The sequence below is a fragment of the Cnephaeus nilssonii genome, assembly GCF_951640355.1.
Source record: "Cnephaeus nilssonii genome assembly, chromosome: 13".
Taxonomy (NCBI): domain Eukaryota; kingdom Metazoa; phylum Chordata; class Mammalia; order Chiroptera; family Vespertilionidae; genus Cnephaeus; species Cnephaeus nilssonii.
Window position 1 is genome coordinate 16,370,745 of NC_137084.1, and position 20,820 is coordinate 16,391,564.

General features: G+C 53.7%; 2 protein-coding genes across 9 annotated transcripts in view; one reads left to right on the forward strand and one right to left on the reverse strand.

Annotated features, from left to right (window-relative positions):
• Positions 1 to 1,799: 1,799 nt before the first annotated feature.
• LARGE2 (LARGE xylosyl- and glucuronyltransferase 2) lies at positions 1,800 to 7,325 on the forward strand. 2 transcript variants are annotated; one of them, XM_079787822.1, is made up of 14 exons: positions 1,800 to 1,877; positions 1,971 to 2,310; positions 2,643 to 2,725; positions 2,896 to 3,019; positions 3,281 to 3,452; positions 3,580 to 3,684; positions 4,146 to 4,258; positions 4,332 to 4,457; positions 4,550 to 4,705; positions 4,832 to 4,992; positions 5,401 to 5,679; positions 5,966 to 6,115; positions 6,216 to 6,411; positions 6,649 to 7,323. In XM_079787822.1, the coding sequence occupies exons 2-14, from the start codon at positions 2,032 to 2,034 to the stop codon at positions 6,844 to 6,846; spliced, it is 2,142 nt and encodes a 713-aa protein (XP_079643948.1). In that variant the 5' UTR covers positions 1,800 to 1,877; positions 1,971 to 2,031; the 3' UTR covers positions 6,847 to 7,323. The 2 variants fall into 2 exon arrangements, with proteins under 2 accessions (XP_079643948.1, XP_079643947.1); XM_079787821.1 differs by having other exon boundaries at positions 4,550 to 4,992; positions 6,649 to 7,325.
• A 2-nt stretch (positions 7,326 to 7,327) lies between these two features.
• PHF21A (PHD finger protein 21A) overlaps positions 7,328 to 20,820 on the reverse strand; it is a 169,776-nt gene continuing 156,283 nt past the window's right edge. For all 7 annotated transcript variants that reach the window (XM_079787826.1, XM_079787824.1, XM_079787828.1 and 4 more), the window contains 4 exons: positions 16,216 to 16,371; positions 14,021 to 14,096; positions 13,536 to 13,639; positions 7,328 to 11,971 (listed from right to left, as the gene is read on the reverse strand). In XM_079787826.1, the coding sequence (XP_079643952.1) occupies positions 11,714 to 11,971; positions 13,536 to 13,639; positions 14,021 to 14,096; positions 16,216 to 16,371 (594 nt within the window). In that variant the 3' untranslated portion in view covers positions 7,328 to 11,713. The remainder of the gene's footprint in view (positions 11,972 to 13,535; positions 13,640 to 14,020; positions 14,097 to 16,215; positions 16,372 to 20,820) is intronic.

Consider the following 20,820-nt stretch of genomic DNA (forward strand, 5'->3'; position numbering starts at 1 on the left):
CTGTGAGTGACCACGGTCCCTTTCAGTCCCAGGTGCTGACCCAGCTCCCCCCACAAACTCCCTTGCCAGACCCTGACTGTGTACCCTACTTGCTCCCTCAAATTTAACCCCCACAGGGAGTCTATTGAGGGTCTTGCAGAAAGATTCACCCCCTCCCCATCCAGCTCCAGGCTAGAGGTAAGAGTCAGAGGGGCTGGAGGCTCAAAGCTCCAGATGCCTGGGTGGCCCCTGCAACCCCTCATCTCTCAATTCCCAGATCTACAAGGGGCTGCCATCCATCTCCATGACAACCATTGCCTCTGGCCTCCAAAGGCCCAAAGACCCCCATCTCCCAGAGAAAGGCATCCTGGCCTCTCAGAGGAGGCTTAAGGGTCTCAGGCTGGGATGCTTTGTTACACAGCTTTTTGGGGATTTGGGACCTCCCAGGCCCTCACTTTTTAGAACTGGATGTTGGGCTAAAAGACCCAGGCTGGGCCCCCTTCCTGGTCAGGGAGGGCCCAGTGGGTCCCATCCACTTTCAGCACCACTTACTGAGTACTTGGTATGTGCCAGGCTCTGCTTGGGTACTGGGGACCCAGTCCCTTGAGCAGACAGACACCAGCTGTGGGGGAGACAGGTTATCTACATATCTACATAACAAGGCCCAATTTCAAGAGTGCTAGGAAGAAAGTAAATCTAGGGATGTGGGAGGAGGGGCAGGCCTGGTGAGAACCTGGCAGAATCCAGGCAGAAGGACCGTCAAGGGCAAGTCCTGGGGCAGGAAACCCTCAGGGAGGCGCAGCGGGGACGTGCCTGCAGGGTAGGGCCTGGGGAAGAAGCCCCGGCGTTCTAACAGGTCACTTGAACCCTCGGGGGCGGGGAACGCCGGTGTCACAGGACTCGTGTGGAGGCTGACTGCGATGCCGCTGGTGGAACCCACCGCACAGAGCCTGGCACGGAGTCATGCGCTCAATCAACCGCGGCTGTCGTTCGTGGTCCATAGCGTCCCCCCTCCCCGCCCCAATTCAGGGCAAAGACCAGGCTGGTGCCGGCAGTGGGGTGCGGGGGTGGGGGAGCGGAGGAGGAGATCCAGGCGGGCGCCCGCACCATCTCCTCACCCAGGCAAGAGTCGGGGAACCCAGGCCCTGCGCAGGCGGCCCAGGCCCCGCGTCAGTGCGGTCTCCCGCCAGTTCCTGGGCAAGAGGCCACCTTCCCGAGGCGCTTTGTCCCAGCCGCCACCGGGCTGGGCCGGGCCGGGCCACCTGGACTGAGCGGAGGTGGCGTGGGGAGCGGGGGATGGAGCGGATAGACGGTCAGGGAGGAAGAGGGACTCAGGTGCTCCATGGCTCCCGGGCACGTCTTGGCCACGTCTTGGCCGGCCTGGCCTCCAGCGCCCAGAGCAGGTGTCCCCGCCTCCCGTTCTCAGAGCAGGTGTCCCTGACCCTGGGCCCGGCATTCCAGCCTCCCGACTCGGGCAGCCCTTCCATTCCGGGCCGGGGTCAAGGCCCCACCCCCAGAGGGAGGTTAAGGGAGGAGGGGCGGCCCCAGAGCAGCCAAGAAGGGGATGGGCTCAGTGCAGGTCTCTGGGACTGAGCCTTCCCCGGGCGGCCCCCCACTTCCTCCAGTCTATTGGGGGGCGGGGGGGCAGGTTACCTGGGTTCCTCCCCAGCTGGGGGCGGGGGTCGGATGCCGGGGCGGAGGCGGGGCCAGGCCTCCCCGCCCCGGGGGTCTCCCCGCCCCTTCGGGTTCAGCCAAGCGGAGGTGAAACCTGAACCCAGGTTGGGGGCGGGGCTGGCTCCTGCTTGGACGGGGCTGGCCTGCGCTCTCACCCCCCTTTCCCCGGCACCCTGCTTGGCTTTTGGAAGAGAAAGGGCCGGGTCCCCAAGCCGCAGGAGGAGGTGAGGTGGCGACTCAGCGCGGGAGGGGAACGGGCGGCCGTCGGGGCTGCGCCGCCCAAGGCTGACCCTCCGCTTTCCCTCCCGGATCCTCAGGGCCCGCGATGGAGCCCGCAGCCCGGGGTCGCGCCCCTCCCTGAGCGCCCCGCAGACGGCCATGCTGCCCCGAGGGCGCCCCCGGGCGCTGGGGGCCGCCGCGCTGCTGCTGCTGCTGCTGCTGATCGGATTCTTCCTGCTCGGCGGGGACCTGGAGTGTGCGCGCCGCGCGCGGGGCGGCCCGGGCTCCTTCCCCTGTGCGCTGACGCCACGTATCCCCCCAGACGGGCGGCCGCGGGGGGCTGCTGCCCTCGACCGACACCCGCAGACGGACCGCGGGGCCCACAACCGCTCGGACTGCGTCCCGCCGCGGCCGCTGCCGCTGCCTCCCAAGTGCGAGGTAGGTGTGCAGGGAGGGCCCCTGGCGGCGGGAATCCCGGGGCGCCGAGCCCCCGCGCAGCCACCTGGCCACCTGGCCACCTGTGGGAATCACACACCTGGCCTTGTGGCCAGCCAGCTGGGGGCGCCTGGGGTTCGCACCTCCCCTTACAGGTATCAGTTTCCCCACTTGTGAAATGACGGGGCGGGGGGGGGGGGTGGACTCTGCCCGCCTCCCCGCCCCTACTCTTCCCTGGCTCAGATGCCTGGCGGGGCTGCACGGCGCTAGGCCAGGCCAGGCCTGCCCTGGTCCTCACCGAGATCTGCCAACCTCAGTGTCTCCCCCTCCCCCAGCTCTTGCACGTGGCAATCGTGTGTGCTGGACACAACACCAGCCGAGATGTCATCACGCTGGTCAAGTCCTTGCTCTTCTACAGGTAGGCCAGGTGTTGAGGGGGAGGGGCGGTCAGGCGTGCAGGCAGGAAAGAAAGAAGCCTGGCGCAGATTGCCAAGTTGGTGTTTCCACTTCTGAGCCGCCTGGGGTGGGGCTTGTCCCATGTTGTCCCTTTGGGGCCCTCCCAGCTTTCCTCCCCTGTCCCTCCCGAAGGAAAAACCCACTGCACCTCCACTTGGTGACCGATGCCGTGGCCAGGAACATTCTGGAGACGCTCTTTCACACATGGATGGTGCCCGCTGTCCGTGTCAGCTTCTATGACGCTGATGAGCTCAAGGCAGGAGCCCTGGCCCCTCTACTCCTCCCCAGCCTACCCCCCCCACCCCTTCCTCCCAGGGCATGTGGTGGGGGGCGGGGGGATGGGGGGAGGAGAGGAGAGGTTAGAGCTGCCTGGAACAGTTCCCTCACACCTACTAAAGCTCAAATCCCTCACCCCTCCTGGCGCTCACGCCTTCTTTTCCTTGTGTCACACTGAGTACGTTCTGATGCTCGTGGGCTCTTCTCTGCCAGGTTCATGCCCTGCCCTTCCCACCCACAGCCCCAGGTCTCCTGGATCCCCAACAAGCACTACTCTGGCCTCTACGGGCTAATGAAGCTAGTGCTGCCCGGTGCCCTGCCTCCTGACCTGGCCCGTGTCATTGTCCTGGACACAGATGTCACCTTCGCCTCCGACATTGCAGAGCTCTGGGCCCTCTTTGCTCACTTTTCTGGTGAGAGGCCTGGGATCTGCCCCAGTCAACCCCCCTCCCTGGCCCGCCCAAGCCCCCCCTGTGGCCTAGCCCTGAGCCAAGGTCCTGTGGTAGCCTCAAGCAGCTCCCTCATGCCCTCCCCTCCCAGACGAGCAGGTGATCGGTCTCGTGGAGAATCAGAGCGACTGGTACCTGGGCAACCTCTGGAGGAACCACAAGCCCTGGCCTGCCTTGGGCAGGGGATTTAACACAGGTGGGGATGGTGGTGGTGGTGGTGGGGGTGGCCACTGGCTCTTGGACTCCAGGGACTGGGCAGGGGGCACAGAATACTAGGAAGCCCCCAGGAGGAATAGTGCTGTAGAAAGAACACTGGGAGAAGAGCAGGAAGACAATGCCAACCTTGGCTGTACACTCTGGATGACTTTGGCCAAGTCACTTAGTCTCTCTGTGCCTCAGTTTTCTCATCCATGAAGTGGGGATTTTACCAGCCCCCGGATCACCGAATGTGAGAAGATGGTTGTGGACATGCTCTGGAGGCTGTGCAGTGACTCCCCTTCACCCCCAAGAGGATTGAGTGTTTATAGAGGTTGTGCTTGCTCCTGTCTGACAGAAAGTACCAAGTCAAAAAATAAACATTCCAAAAAATCCGTCATGCCCCTGGCTCTGGGAGCTGGGTCGTCCCAGGTGGGGGTGACTTCTTCTCCTTGTGGGCAGGTGTGATCCTCCTGTGGCTGGACCGGCTTCGGCAGGCTGGCTGGGAGCAGATGTGGAGGCTGACAGCTACACAGGAGCTCCTCACCCTGCCCGCCACCTCGTTGGCCGACCAGGTCTGGGGCGGGGGAGCCTGGGCTAGGGGTGGGGCAGGCTCAGGGCCAAGGTGAGATGGCTGTCTCTGCCCAGGACATCTTCAATGCTGTGATCAAGGGGCACCCGGCACTGGTGCAGCCCCTGCCCTGTGTCTGGAATGTGCAGCTGTCTGACCACACGCTGGCCGAGCGCTGTTACTTGGAGGCGGCTGACATCAAGGTGAGTGGGGATGGGGGGCTGAGTGGTGGTAGTGGGCCAAGGATGGGGACTCCTGCTCCCATCCCCCCCACTGATACCTTCCCGGGGCCCAGGTGATCCACTGGAACTCGCCCAAGAAGCTGCGTGTGAAGAACAAGCACGTGGAATTCTTCCGCAACCTCTACCTGACCTTCCTGGAGTACGATGGGAACCTGCTGCGGAGAGAGCTCTTTGGGTGCCCCAGCCCGCGCCCACCTGAGGCTGAGCAGGTGAGAGGGAGTCGCCTTCCCTGGCCTTGGGGAGATTCTGTCCCTCTCTGCTCTGGTGGGACCCAGCTTGGGCTGGGGACCTGTCCTCCTGCCCCAGCCTGGTCCCTCTGCCCTCGACCCCCTCAGCTGCAGCAGGCCCTGGCACAACTCAGCGAGGAAGATGCCTGCTTTGAGTTCCGGCAGCAGCAGCTCACTGTGCACCGTGTGCACATCACTTTCTTGCCCCATGAGCCACCGCCTCCCCGGCCCCACGACGTCACCCTTGTGGCTCAGCTCTCCATGGACCGGTGAGGATGCTGAAGGCAGCCCCAGAGAGCATGGCGTGGGCTGGGACTGGGCATTTGAGAGGCAGGTGCCATTTGGTAGAAGGAAGAGCTCTCAGTGCCTGCTACCTCAGGAGTTCCAGAAGCTGGAAACACTGGAGATGGTGGGAAGAGCATGGGCTTTGGGGATCACTCAGCTGGCTGGGGATGCTCCTCCGGAGCTGTGGGACCAGGGGCAGGTCTTCATATCTGCCCTGTTTTCTCATCTGTCCGATGAGAATGACCCACCTGGTGGGGTAATTGTGAAGATTAAATAAGACCAGCTCGAAAAGCGCTTGGAAGGTGCTCAGTCAGTCATTTGAGGGGGTGTCCGTAGCAGCTAACCTGGGAGGTATTCCAGCCCTCCCTGGCTGACCACCCCCCTCACCCCAGGCTGCAGATGCTGGAGGCCCTGTGCAGGCACTGGCCGGGCCCCATGAGCCTGGCCTTGTATCTGACAGACGCAGAAGCCCAGCAGTTCCTGCGTTTCGTCGAGGCCTCGGAGGTGCTCTCTGCCCGGCAGGATGTGGCCTACCACGTGGTGTACCGTGAGGGTCCCCTCTACCCCATCAACCAGATTCGCAACGTGGCCTTGGCCCAGGCCCTCACGCCTTATGTTTTCCTCAGCGACATTGACTTCCTGCCTGCCTACTCCCTCTACGACTACCTCAGGTGGGTGCGAGTGAGAGTGGTATGTGGTTGGGATCAGAACCCTAGGCGAGTGAGTCCCTGCTGCTTTCTGGGCCTTAGTGTTCTCTGTAGAATGGGGTTTGTATTAGGGCCGGGGTCACACTTGCTCTCTGGGCTGCTACAGGAGAGGCGGGGGGTGAGGGTGGATGGGCTGCTTCCCACAGCAGTCCCACTCATGTCTGTCTGCTAGTGGGTAACGAACGCAAGAGAATCTCTGGTCCAGTGCTGGAGGCAGAGGGGTCCCCCCTTCACGGTGCTGCCTCCTCAGGGCCTCCATCGAGCAGCTGGAGCTGGGCAGCAGGCGGAAGGCAGCCCTGGTGGTGCCAGCATTCGAGACCCTGCACTACCAGTTCAGCTTCCCCACTTCCAAGGCTGACCTGCTGGCCTTGCTAGACGCTGGCTCTGTCTACACCTTCAGGTAGGAGAGGACCCTGCTCTGTCCCCATTCCCCGCCCCAGCCCCCACCACCCACAAGCTCCTAGCCTGAGCCTGGCTCCTTGCCCTGTCCCACTCCACAGGTACCACGAGTGGCCCCGGGGTCACACACCCACAGACTATGCCCGCTGGCGGGAGGCTCAGGCCCCATACCGTGTGCAATGGGCTGTGGACTATGAGCCCTATGTGGTGGTACCTCGGGACTGTCCCCGCTATGACCCCCGCTTTGTGGGCTTTGGTTGGAACAAGGTGGCCCACATCATGGAGCTGGATGCACAGGTGAGGGGGATCCTTAATGTCTCCAGCTTCGGTTTAAATACCTCCAGGCCCGGGGAGCTCACCATGTCTCAGCGTGGCACACTGCCCCATTAGGCAGCACTACAGGAAGTCCCACCCTTCTGTAGAACTACAGTTATCCGCCCTTTGGCCTGGCTTTGGCTCTTAGAGGCTCTTGGGTAAGCCTGCTCCCCATCCCCCAGCCCAGGCACCGACCACTGCTCTGCCCTACCCTTGCAGGAATACGAGTTCCTGGTGCTGCCAGAGGCCTTCACCATCCACCTGCCACACACCCCAAGTCTTGACATCTCCCGCTTCCGCTCCAGCACCGCCTATCGAGACTGCCTGCAGGCCCTCAAGGACGAGTTCCTCCAGGACTTGTCCCGCCACTATGGGGCTGCTGCCCTCAAATACCTCACTGCCCTGCAGCAGCCCTGACCTCCCAGGCCTGGGCCTGTGTGGCTCTCCGCTGCCCCTGGCCTTGGCTCTCACTCACTCCGTTATTTAAATTATTTAAGGTCTCTGTGGGAAGGGCTGTGGTGGAGCATCTGGGGTGGGGCCTGGGGCCTCCCTATGCTGTTCTGTCACTGGGGTCTGTTCTCCCTCTGCCCCAGCCGGTTTGGGGCTGGTTCCCTCATCCTCAACGGTACACCTCTTTTTCATAATTAATGTTTTAAAAGCTCTGTTTCATGTTCTTCTTGGTTTGGGGCATGAGGGCGTCCATGAGCCCAGGGAGTGCCTGGGAGGTCCTGAGTCTTGCTGGAGTCATAGGAGGGCCCGGCCTCCCCCCAGAGGCTGTGACTGGAGTGTGTCTTGCCCTCCCTCCCTGGCCCCAAACCCAACACCATGAGGCTGAGAGACTTTATTTGGCTTTATTTAGTAAAATGTTAAAATAAATAAATACAAATTGATCAGCTGCTCTGTATCCCCCCCACCCCCTCAAAACAAAAAAAATCAAACAAACAAAAACTTTGAAGCACAAAACTCCAAATACAAGTTCTACCAAGACTGAGATCACAAAGGGCGTGGACAAAGACAGGTGGGGGCTGGCTGGCTCTTCTGCTCAGAGTGTGCTGACCTCTGGCTGCCTGTCCTGTCCTGCCTGGCTGCAGCTTACCCTGGGCTGAGACCCAACGACACTGGGCGGGCAGGGGCCAAAGGCTGCGGTGCGGGCCAGGGTGTCCTGGGGGTTCAAGAGAGCCTTGTGGAAAGGGGGAGCCAATGCGATTGGTGAGCCCTGCTCTCCCTTGAAAAGGGCCGTTTTTTTAAGAGTTCCACCCCAGTTCTAGGCAGGGTGTGACTCCCAGCTTCCTCCCCTTCACACCTGTGGGAGGGGCAGCTGTCTTCTCGGGCCCCCCCTCCCTGCTTGGCCAGGCGCTGACCCTGCGGATGGCTGTGTCTCAGGGTGAGAATGGGCCTCCTGTTTCCTGCCAACGGTGCCCAGCTGAGGGGTGGGGTGAGGCCCAGTCACGTCCACTGAGCACGGCTGCCTCCGTCCGACAGAGGCCATGGGATCGAGAACCCGGGGCCTGGAAAACGTTCCTGGGCCACCATCCATCTTACCACCCCAAGAGCCTTTTGACCCTGGAGTGAGTCTCCTATGAAGCCCTTGGAAAAATAAGAAGACCACCCCCTAAGAGGCAGTGAAGGGAGGAAACCACTTGTGGGGGTTGGGGGTGAGAGCCCCAGGAGGCTCTGCTGGCCCCGGAGAGAAAGTACAGGAGGCGGCGGAGAGGCAAGTACACTCAGACAGGCGAGCAGAAAAGGTCCTCCTCGTGGGAGAGGCGTGAGGGAAGCGAATGCACCCATTCATACCACCTGCTGAGCCAAGCGGCAGCAGGGACGTGGAGGCAGTTCCCGGCACTCAGATGCTGCCAGCGGGAGGCTGCCATGGCCATTTGCAGGCCCCACACGGCCTCCCTGCCAGGCACAACCACAGGTTTGCCCCCAAGGGCCTGATAAGGAAGGAAGGAAGCAGAACTCCGGATGAGCTCAGCAGAGGGGAGACAAGACCGGGCAGGCTCCATGAAAGAAAAAGGACCTGCAGGCCACATTGGCAAGAAAGTGAGCGGAGCGGGAAGATGACAGCAACATGACCTCACTGCCTCCAGGACACAGCGCCGAACCACAGGACTGACAATGGGCCCCATGATCAAGGGCCAGGTGGGCAGCCACCTGGTCCCAGACCAGCTGGGCCCTGGCCTCTGAAGGGACTACAAAGCCAGCTGGCCTCAGATGTACCTGGCAGCGGCTAACCTCGGGTGTGGGGAAAGAAGGGGAGGAGGGAGAAGGGGGCGGAGGCCGTTCGGGTGGGGCAGTCATGAGTGCGTGTCTCAGGTGGTCACAGGCACCCACAGACCTGGGGGACAGAGAGGAAGAGGAGACTGGGTGACGAGGGCATTTTCTTTGTGGCAGGGGGTGTCTTAAAATTTGAGTCCAGAATGTGGGCTTGGTTAGGGTTGCATTTTTGTACTCTATACTGGCCGACTCCCCAAATGGCTCACAGCTGAACTTCAGGAAGAATCGACATTCTGACCCCCGACCCGAGGCACAGTCAGAGCGGGACTGCTCACAGCAGCAAAGCACCCGCCAATTCCCAGTCCTGCCCCCACCCAATCCTCAGGCAGCTCCTTCCTGAGCGAGGCCCCCGTGATGATGGTTTCCCAGCTTCTGGGCCCAGACAAGTCAAACGGGAGGGCCCCGAGACAGGGCTAAGCCTGGCGCTGAGCTCTGAACCCCCGCCAGCTATTCCTCCAACTAGTCCAGGCACTTCCTCAGCTCCCTGACGAGACATAGCACCTTGGTTTCTGCATGAGGAAAGGGAGCTCCTCTCTGTCCCCCTCAGGCACCCTCTCAGTCCTGCCTCTGAGGCCGCAGCCACTCTGAGTCCCCTCCTGGGACCTCCCTGGGAAGATGGATGAAAATCGCTGGTGGAGGTGAGACATTTCACCCAAGAAGTGTCTCTCTGGGTCTAACTGGATGAGGGAGAAGTTGATGGGACCTTTCCTGCCCCTCCTAGACTCTGGCCAGTAGGAGGCACAGGGTGGGCTGCGGGGAGGGGCCCTGGGAGGGCTTGGGGTGCACGGCCTCTGCCTCCCTCCTGCTGGGCCACGAACTCCAGCCAGAGCACACACCTGACAAAATTTATTTCCCACAGGCAAGATGACAGAAATGGTCCGAGCCTTTCAGAACCCTGGTTTTTAAGGAGACAAGCCAGCCACGGCAAGCACAGAGATCTTGGCCAAAGGTTACCCAGGAAGCTTGTGGGTGGGCAGAGTGGAGTGAAGTCCATCTCTGGTGCCTGGAGCCAGCAGGCAGAGAAAGGGGCTGGAAATTTAGACCTCTCTTCAAAGGCAGGACAGATGCAAAGGCCACCCTGGGGCTCTCTGTCTCTGATACACCACGTAACCTTGAGAAACCGCATTCCTTTGTTCTTTCTAAGCACCAAGGGCGATGCAGCCAGCCTGCCCCCCTGCCCCCTCCCAGAAGGCTGGGGCGCACAGGCACCAATGAGCTTCACTGGCCATCTCCTTCCAAGCTGTCCCCCAGGCACTCGGAATGCTGGTGGCTGAAAGACCAAGAGCAGCACCAAAGGAAGGGATCTTATTTAGGCACCAGCCTTTTGCTCTAGCAAAATCCGTGGGGATAGTGGGTAGGACCTCGATACCATCCACACTCCATTTGGGCTTCAAAAACAGGAGCCCAGATCCCTGCACCAAGAAGAGAGGGCAGTCTTCTCTGAGGAGGGGATGGTAGGAGAGCTCGGCCCCTGCCCGGCAGGCCCGCAGCCATCCCAGGTCAGAAATCATGGAGACTAGCCCACCAGTCTTGAGACACAAACACAGCAAAATGGCATCATGATCAGCAGGTTCTGTGCTAAAAAATTATAACTACACAGCATTTTCTCCAGTTCTGACACCTTTTTTAATAGAAATCACTGTTTTTAGGAAACAAATAGCACTTTTGTAATTTTTTTTTACAATGTTTCTTACCTTGATCTTAATTTAAGTAACACTAGGAAGACCTCAATATCTTTTATTTTTATTTTTTAATTTAAAAAAAAGTTGTTGTTTTCCCCAGATACAAAGATTTTGCCCTTGCATAAAAAACAGTGCCCGACGATGACACAAGGACTCACACAGACGCACGGGACCTCACTGACACTATGGCTCCTATTCTACCATGCAAGGTCTCGACTACCCTTAGCTGACTGTCAGCCTGAAAAACAGCTTTTCTATTCCTTATTTTAGTTTTTGTTACCAAAAAAGTAAAATAAACAATAAAATAAAACTTTTTTATAAAGAAAATAAAGAACAAAAACAAAAATTAAAAAAAAGAAAAAGAGAGACGTCTCCATTCAACTCACACACACCTGGTCGTGTGCTGCTACGCTCAGGATCTTCTTTTATAAATATAGAAAGGGGATGGAGCTTGTTTTCAAGTAAAATCACTGATCCACCTTTTTTCCTTCCTTGACACACACACCCTTCTTCCCTGCCCTGGGCAAGGGCTGACTGAGCCTGGCTCTGCTTGTTCTTGGAGAGGGAAGGGACCCACCATCCCCGGGGTGCACGCCAGTTTGCCAGAGCAGGGAAGGAACCTGGGGAGTGGTGGGGGCGCCCACGGCGGGGAAGCGAGTGCTCAGAGAAGAACCCGATGGCCGCCCTTGTGCCCATCTCTCCGCACACGGTGGCCCACCACACACAATAAGAAATACTGCTTATTTGATATACTTTTCCCACCCCGGCTCCCTCCCATTCCCTCCCCATCCCTCCTCTGGGCACTGGGGTTGGTTAAATCTCGATTTCCTTTTTTTGGTTTTATAGTAGTGAAAGTTTAGAAACAGGAAAAGCCCACACACTCTTTGGACTTGTCTTCTCTACCTAAACAAACGGCTCGGCAAATAAGGATCTGAAACCTGCTCTCCTCCCTCCGCCCGTCCCTGCTCCCCACCCAACAAAACAAAAACAAACCCATCGTGGCTGTGGAGGCTGCTGCAGGCACACACTGGTGTATAATAGAGAGAGTAAATATATTATTTCACTTGGCATGGTGCTGGCAAAGAACCTCCAGCTGGCACTATTTCATGTAACATGGTCCAATCTTTGCATGTACACACAGAATAAGAAGGATCAATTGGCAAACTCTGGTGCCACCTGGCACAAGCATCTTCTCTCTCTCTGGAACCAAAGAACCAAAAGAATTCTGTACTTTCCAGAAGAAATCCGGCTTTGCTTCTCTAGAGTCTTCAGTGTTTTGCTCTCCTGGCCGCCGGGATCCCGTGGCTTCTCCTGGCAGGGCTCTGTTATTTAGTCTCTTCCCCCTGGTTACAGTTCACTGTGCAGCTCTGCGAGGAGGGGGAGGGGGCTGGCGTGGAGGTGGCGGCGTTGGCAGGGGGGGTGCAGTCCGGGCCGTTGGAGATGGCCCCCACAGTGGCCTCAGAGTCTACGGGTTTGGAGAGGTCAATGCCGTGGATGAGGCGGATCAGCTGCTTCACCTTCTCCAGGGAGCTGTGCATCTCCTTCTGCCGGGCCAGGATGGTGTTCTTCATTTCCATGCATTTCTGCAGCAAACGAGAAGGGCGGTGGCACTGAGCCCGCGGCCTTGCTGCCAGGCCGGCCAGCCTCGGCAGGTGGAAGGATCCTCGCTGGCTGGTGTGCAGCCCCGGGACCTGTTCTGCTCCACAGGAGTGGGAGCCACCACCCAAGGAAGGCGGAAGCCCCAGAGGCAAGAGACAGAGGGCAAATGAGTGGTTTAAAAGCCAACTCTACGTGACACTGGGACTTAAAACCAGAGGTGAATTACCGCTCTAATACCATGAAATAAGTCATTTTAAAAACACAATTCTGCCTGGCCAGTGTGGCTCAGTTTGTTAGAGCATCATCCCATGCCCTGGGGGGGGGGGGGGGGGTCGCAGGTTTGGTTCCCGGTCAGTGCACATACCCAGGTTGCGGGTTCGGGGAGCATATAGGAGGCAACTGGTTGATATTTCTCTCTCACATCAATGCTTCTCTCTCCCTCTCCCTTCCTCTCTAAAATCAATAAAAACATATCCCCAGGTAAGAATTAAAAACAACAACAACAACAACAACAAAGTTCCGCAGTCGCGCTGAGGCTGGTTTGGGCAGGTGTTTCCACCGCCTGCGGTGCTAACGTGGTCAGGACGGACTGAGCTTTTCAGGGTAGAAAACAAGCCAGGGTGTCTGTGCGGCCGGAGGGCCTCCGAGGATCACTCGGCCAGCAAGAACTAGAGGCAGAGCCTGGGGCGGGACAGCCATGTTAGGAGAATCAGACTTCAGCCAACAGAACCCCTCCTGCTGTCACCTGCAGTCTTTTGCCCTCAGCCTCTCACACCTGTTGGCTTCTGCTCTAGGCAGGGAAAGAGCTGTGAGACCTGCATGCCACGGGTAGGACGGTGGGGAGGGACGAAAGCAGGTGAGTGGGACAGCTCAACCGTCACCAAGTCCAGGACACCACCCAGTGTCTGAGGGCTGAGGCCACCTCACTGCGACAGGCACCTACTCAGCGGGGAACCTGCCCGTCGGGAGGAGCCTCTGAATCTCTGTGACAAGTACAACTCTCTTTCCCACCTGGACACGGCAGGCTGGGCAGTATTTACTTCCAAACTTGTCTCTAGAAACCCCTCTTCCTCAGGCTGGTCAGGAAAACCTGGAAACGCAAACAGCATGGTGGGGAAGAAAGAGTGGAAGGGACGGGCCGTGTGGATGGACTCACTAGCTTGGACGACTAGAAAGACTCATATGAGGGGCTGGTCTGCGCCTGCCTGTTGTCAGGTCAGGCTCCACACTCCTCCCAAACACTCAGGATGCCCGGGGGTGGTGGCTACACGGCTGCAGCTTCTAATCCACCTCTGCGCCAGGAGACCGAAAATGCTTGCTCTCAGTCCAAAACCAAGAGGATGTTCCAGAGCTTGGCTAAGGCACCATATACCAACGGGCCCCCTGTACCTGAGGGCAACTCTAACTGGAGGCAAACTTTCCATCTGCCCAAGTCAGCTGTGTTAAGAAGCTAAAGGATGGGAACCGGCCCTTGGGAGCCACATGGGCTGTTATGTGCATGGGAAGCTCTGTGTCTGCTTTATCGCTGGAGGCAGGAGGCTCACTTACACTTATAGAACTGCTGAGCTGTTTCACCTTCTGCTCTAGCTGTTCTCGTTCCTGTTTTAAATCTGAACTCCATTTCAGTAACTTCTGTTTCTCTTCTTCTTTAGCTGGAAAAAAAAAATGAACTGTTTTTAACAATAAATTCTTTGAAAAGGCCAGTGTTCAGAATGTTTGCCAAAGAAGATAGTCTCCCCAAAGTTCCCCGAGCCCCCAGTCAGGGCACAGGACTCCCTCTTCCCCTTTCCATGCACAGGCATGCTAAGAAGACTGTCAGGGAATTCAGCCTGGCTTCATATGAACGAGATCTACTTCTCATTCTTCCTCCCAAGAAAGTGCTACACAATCTTCCACTTCATTCACTAGAAGCTTTTCATTTTTAACGTTAAATTTCCTTTTTAAAACAAAGCAAATACTTCCTTCCAGTACTTTATTTATTTTTTTTTAAACAAGGGAAGATTATACAAGAGAGCGTATGGGTAACTCTTTACCTGCTTTGTAGGCGATATAGGAATGAACAATTGCTAAAGTTCCAGGCCATGGAATTGCTTCTTCCTTCTTTAGCATCTGAAAAGATTTTTAGAATTTTACCTTGAGAAGGAGGCATAAATACACATCCCCTGTGTAATGACAAGCAAGGGTGTCTGTAGCTACGGGCAGATAAAAATCCAGGAGGAATTATGAGGGCAGTGTTGCAAAATGCTGCTCTACAGTTTCTGGACTGTAAAGTTCCAGTTATCAGCCCGAGAGAATGAGGTACAAAGCAGGGACAGCCAAGCTACCTGAGCCCTGAATGAGAAAGAGGCTGGGTCCTCCTATCGTTTCATTCCTGTCACAGGCTCCTGACGACTCCCACAGGCAGAACCACCAGCATAAGCGGCAGGTCGGCACTGTGGCCGCAGCCACGGGCGGCTTCGTCCCTGACCTGACACGGGCTGCCTATCTCAGTTTTAGCTCCATGCCCCCGAGAGGCAGCCTGGCCAAGGAAATGAAGTCTCAGCTCTGATACCACATATAATCTAGACCCCATGTGGCAAATGATCAGAGGGTCACAAAGCAGCAACTGGAAGAGAACAAGGAGAGAACTGTCCCTATAACTATATCAGGAGACAGTAGGAAGAGGACCAAGGTTAAAAGGGGAAAACCAGAATTCTCTCAGATCAGAATTCCAAAGACCTGAGCAGGATCCCAATGTCTGCTGAGCTACTGACCTTATTTGTTTGTTATTTATACTTTGCCTGCTTCTAAAAAAGCGACAGGAGACCGCTTACAATAAAAACATTAAGATACATGGATAGGTGAGAAAAAGAAATCAGAAACTAAGCAGAGAAGGAGGGAAAAGCTGGGGTAGCTAATCATACAGTCATGTGCTGTACGATGCTTTGATCAATGACCGACCACATATACTACGTGGGCCCATAAGATTATAATGGAGCCAAAAAATGCCTATGGCCTCGTAACATCAGAGAATACATGTGTTCGTGGTGCTGCTGGTGTAACAAACCTACTGCACTGCCAGTCACACAAAGTATCGCACATACAGTATGCACAGTACATAGTACTTGATAATAACAGACAACTATGCTACTGACATGTATTTGCTATACTATAGTTTTTATTTAAGAGTACATAGTTCTATTTATTAAAAACAAGAAGTTTGTTGTACAGCAATATTCTGTGCTATGCTGGCTACAGCCTCATACATCTCATGTTAACTGTGTCTCTTGATTGCATCATTTTCTCTTGTGCTTGACTTAATCTCGCGTTGTTTGTGCTGTAATGAGACACAGAGGCTTGTAGCCCAGGAGCAATAGGCTAGACCTAGGTGTGCAGCAGGTTACCATCGAGGTGTAAGTGTGCTCTGTGATGCTCTCGCAAGGACAAAATCACCTAATGACACACTTTTCAGAATGTATCCCTGTCGTTAAGTAGCGCATGATTCTGTGCTTGCCTTTCAAGCCCATGAAATATTGATACCACTGTAGTTAGTTCTCTGATCCTGATGACAACATAGGTTAAAAGTGAAACTGTTGTTATGTGAATGAAACAACTGATTGACTACTTTCACTTAAGAAAGTACTGGCCGGTGCCTCAGTGGTTAGAGCGCTGGCCTAGGCACTGACAGGTCGTAGGTTTGATTCCCTGTCAACGGCATGTACCTGGGTTGCGGTTTGCTTCTTACCCCTGGTTGGGGCGTGTGTAGGAGGCAACCAGTCAATGTGTCTCTCTCACATCAATGTTTCTCTCTCTCCCCCTCTCCTTCCCTTCCACTCTCTCTGAAAAGCAATGGAAAAAATATCCTCAGGTGAGGATTAACAAAAACAAACGAACAAAAAAGAATTTTATTTTCAATATAGAGTTTCAAAAACATATACTAGGTTTGTACCAATCTTAAGAGAATGAGGTAGAAAGTCTTACGGACTTTTAGGGTCAAGGTAATAAGTCATTTCAAATAAAGGGAAGCAATCAGGGTCTCTCCACCAGCACACTGAGTCACCGCCTCATGACTACGAGGGGAGGGATGCTGGTGGGTGAGAGCTGTGCTGTGAACAGGGCTCACGTGGCCTGAGAACTCCCCGGAAGGGCAGAGACTGCCATTCCCCCAGACCAGAGGGGAAAGGAAGACCTGACCATGTTGTCTTGCTCCTCCTTGGCCCCGCCCTCTGTCTGACCCCTGCCCCCCTACCTGGTCCTGACATCTGGGACAGATCCACATGCCCTTGGGAATTGTTTTCAGAGGAGGGTCTAAGCAGTCCAGATGATACACACGGGAACAGGTGTCACACATCAGCAACTGACCACTTTTTCTGCAAACGCTGCAAAAATCCTCATGGATATCACCCTAAGAAATTGAGAAGAGAGGTAAGAGAAAGGACAAAAAGGTAACATGTGAATGTTACTATGCACATTCTGGATACATACACATGTGTTAGGACAATCAGCTGTGCCCCCTCTAACATGTTACAAGAGTATTCAAGAAAAGTAGCGATGGCACAAGCCCCCGCCGGCCCCATGTAGCTGAGGTTCCCTGGGCAGGGGCAGTATTCTGAGTTTTAAAGCAGACTTCATGGGAAAGCTCTGTAGTCGCCTAGGCCAAAATTAACTTTACGGGTGATAGCTCACCATTTGTTATATTTTGGTAGAGTCTAACCCACAAATCAGAAAGCTTGATGACATTGAAACCCATCCATCAAAGTGTTCTGAAACCAAAGATACAAACAATTCTCATTAACTATCATTTTTGGAGAAAATTTAGAAGGATTGGGAAAGACAACAGGTAAGAAATGGAATTTTACTAAACACTTTGCCTCCTCAGGGAGAAAAGATAATAGTGAAAGTTCAAATGGGAAAAGACTAAGTCAGGAGCCAATTAAACGGATTAAACAGAGCTTTCTAGTATGAAGACTTTAAAAGCCAAAGCAACAGCTGACAATGTTCTCCCTTAAAACCAGCATTTGGCATTTGCTGTTCAATGGACCCTTCTATTCTGGAGGCTGTGTTCCTCCCGGTAAAACACTTCGCCAGGTGAGGCGAGAAGGGCCCTCTGTGCCCTCTCCCGCCCATCAGTGAGTTCTCAGGTAGGGCTGCCGGAGCCTCTGAACAGAAGGCACCATCAGAAAAAAGCAGATCTACTTAAAACGTGGAGAGGAGAACACTGACAAAAAACTACTCAAGGGGTATTTTTCAGCAAGTGAATCCCTGACCCGTCCTGTGAACAAGACTAATGCCGCTGAACGGACCAGGGCGGGGAAGGCTGAGGGAGCGTCGGAGGGAGCCAGCAAAGGCAGTGCCCGGCCTGGGCCAGACCCTTTCCTGCCAAAAGGCTTAACTCAGAACTTGTGCACAGGAAGCAATGACACAGGAGCAGGTCTTCCTCCCTTGACAAACCCTCCACCACCTGGAAGAACCTCTGTTCCCAGGCCTGTGTTTCCTCTAGGAAAGGAGGCTTTCTCTGTCACTCACCAGGCTCCCCAGCAGCTAGAAGATGCTGGAAAGTTATACGATAATCAGTGTGGGTGCATTTTAACCTTTCTGAGTAAGAAAATGTCACCTCTGGGCCGTAGAAAAGAAACCCAGAACATGTGCAAAAATACTACACGAGAATGCCCGACAGTTCAACTTCCAGGCACCGGAAGAGGTAAGTTTCACCCCTCGGTTACCGTGACTTTCTTTTCATTCTTAGAATCAGGCTGAGGGTGCTCTTCTCTAGAGGGTTAGTTTTTCTTAAAACTCAGCCCCATGCTGTAAGTCTGCGTCTTTATGAAGTTTATACAAATTTTAGGGTTTCAGAGAGTCTTTACATGAACTATAGATAGGATTAGCAGCAATGAAGTATATGAGACAAACTGCACATTTTATTCAGAGGTATTTGTTGGGTAAAGAATTCTGCTCACTTTCCTTTTCTCCTGAATAAGGGGAACATCAAGAAGTGGAGTACATATAAAATAAAACTTAAATAATTTATTTCAGTTGCTAAAGGAAAACAACAACATTGTATCCTCTTTATAAAGCCCATAAAGTAGCTTGTAATCTTTTGGTGTCAGGACCCATTACACTCTTTTTGTTGTTGTTGTTAACTCCTCACCCAAGGATACTTTTTCCATTGTTTTTTAGAGAAAGTGGAAGGGAGGGAGGGGAGGGAGGGGAGGGAGGGGAGGAAGAGGAAGAGAAAGAGAGAGAGAGAGAGAGAGAGAGAGAGACATTGATGTGACAGAGACACATTAATTGGTTGCCTCCCGCACGCGCCCCGACTGGGGGCCAGGGATCCAACCTGCAACCCAGGTAGGTGCCCTTGACTGGGAATCGAACCCACAACCCTTGGGTGTGTGGGCTGACACTTTAATCACTGAGACACACCGGCCAGGGCCCCATTACACTCTTAAAATTACTAAAGACCTCAAAGAGCTTTTGTTTGTGGGAGTTAGATACATTGATATTTACTTATAGAAGTTTTAAAACATTTTAGTTTTGAAATAATTATAGAATCCAGGAAGTTACAAAAATATGTATTGGGACGATGCAGCCGAGGGTCGTCAAGCCACCTGGCCAGGATTTCGCAGTGGAGTGTCTCAAAAGCCGCTACGGGCTGGGGGGCTGCCGCCCAACGGAGTATTCTGCTTCAAGTTTTGATCAGGCTAAATGTAAGAGAAGATATCTAACCTCCCCAGATGACTTGGATGTCTGCTCATCTGGAGATAAAGTTGATTCCTCATTAAGATGGTATTCTGATGAAAGAAAGCATTCCACTATACCTCTTTATAGTTCATCCAAGCACTTCAACATGAACTGGCTGTCTCCAGCACAGAAGTTCTCCCGGCGTACACACAGCTGATCCTCACAGCCAACTGGCCTGGAGGTCAATTCCTCCCAGTGATACCAACAACAATCAAGACTTAACTACAACAAGGCTGTACACACAGTCCACAAAGGGGTGCACCAAGAGTGTCCACCGCAGGTAACTGGGGAGGCCGACCCACTGGGCCATATAGGACAACTAGCACACAAAGCTACCCTACCAACTCAGGGAAGCAGCAAAAATGCGGAGACAAAGAAACAGATCACAGCCGTGACTGGTTTGGCTCAGTGGATAGAGCGTCGGCCTGCACACTCAAGGGTCCCAGGTTTGATTCTGGTCAAGGGCATGTACCTTGGTTGCAGGCACATCCCCAGTGAGGGGTGTGCAGAAGGCAGCTGATTGATGTTTCTCTCTCATTGATGTTTCTAGCTCTCTATCCCTCTCCCTTCCTCTCTGTAAAAAATCAATGGGGTATATTAAAAAAAAAAAAGAAACAGATCACAAACGAAAGAAATGGAGGAAAACAAACAACTGGATATAGAGTTCAAAACCACAGTTATAAGGTTTTTCAAGAATTTCCTAGAAAAGACCTATAAATTTAGCGAGACCCTCGAGGATATGAAAAAGGACCAACTAGAAATTAAACATACACTGACTGAAGTAAAAAATATTATACAGAGACCCAACACCAGACTAGAGGAACGCAAGAATCAAATCAAAGATTTGAAATACAAAGAAGCAAAAAACACTCAACTGGAAAAGCAAAAAGAAAAAAGAATCCAAAAATTTGAAGATAGTGTAAGAAGCCTCTGGGACAACTTCAAGCGTACCAACATCAGAATTATGGGGGTGCCAGAAGAAGAGAGAGAGCAAGATACTGAAAACCTATTTGAAGAAATAATGACTGAAAACTTCCCCCACCTGGTGAAAGAAATAGACTTACAAGTCCAGGAAGCGCACAGAACCCCAAACAAAAGGAATCCAAAGAGGACCACACCAAGACACATCGTAATTAAAATGCCAAGAGCAAAAGACAAAGAGAGAATATTAAAAGCAGCAAGAGAAAAACAGTTAATTACCTACAAGGGAGCACACATACGATTGTCAGCCGATTTCTCAACAGAAACTATGCAGGCCAGACGGGAGTGGCAAGAAATATTCAAAGTGATGAATAGCAAGAACCTACAACCAAGATTACTCTACCCAGCAAAGTTATCATTCAGAATTGAAGGTCAGATAAAGAGCTTCACAGATAAGAAAAAAGCTAAAGGAGTTCATCACCACCAAACCAGTATTATATGAAATGCTGAAAGGTATTCTTTAAGAAGAGGAAGAAGAAGAAAAAAGATAAAAATTATGAACAACAAATACATATCTATCAACAATTGAATCTAAAAATCAAGTGAATTAAAAATCTGAGGAACAGAATAAACTGGTGAATATAATAGAAACAGGGGCATAGAAAGGGAGTGGACTGATAATTCTCAGGGGGAAAGGGGTGTGGGGGTGCGGGAAGAGACTGGACAAAAATCGTATACCTAAGGATGAGGACAGAGTGGGGGGAGGTAAGGGCAGAGGGTAGGGTGGGAACCGGGTGGAGGGGAGCTATGGGGGGGGGGGGGAGGAGAAACAATTGTAATAATCTGAACAATAAAGATTTATTAAATTAAAAAAATATATGTATTGGAAAATTTTAAACCCCAGAACACACAGGTGCACTGCCCATTAGCCATCAGAGTGATGACATCATCATGTCATGTAATATCTGGGAAACTCCACTGTTCACGCTTGAGAGAATGAGAATGAAACTGGAACAGTGTGTTTGGATATGATCATGAAAATAGTTTTGATTTTATGGACCCCTCTGAAAGAGTCTCAGGGACCCCCAGGCCATACTTGAGAACTACTGCCCATAGAAATGAATATGAAATGTGCGTCATGTATTTCATCCACACAGAATTGGTTCTCTGCTTAAACAGAAAGGCAGTCCCATGA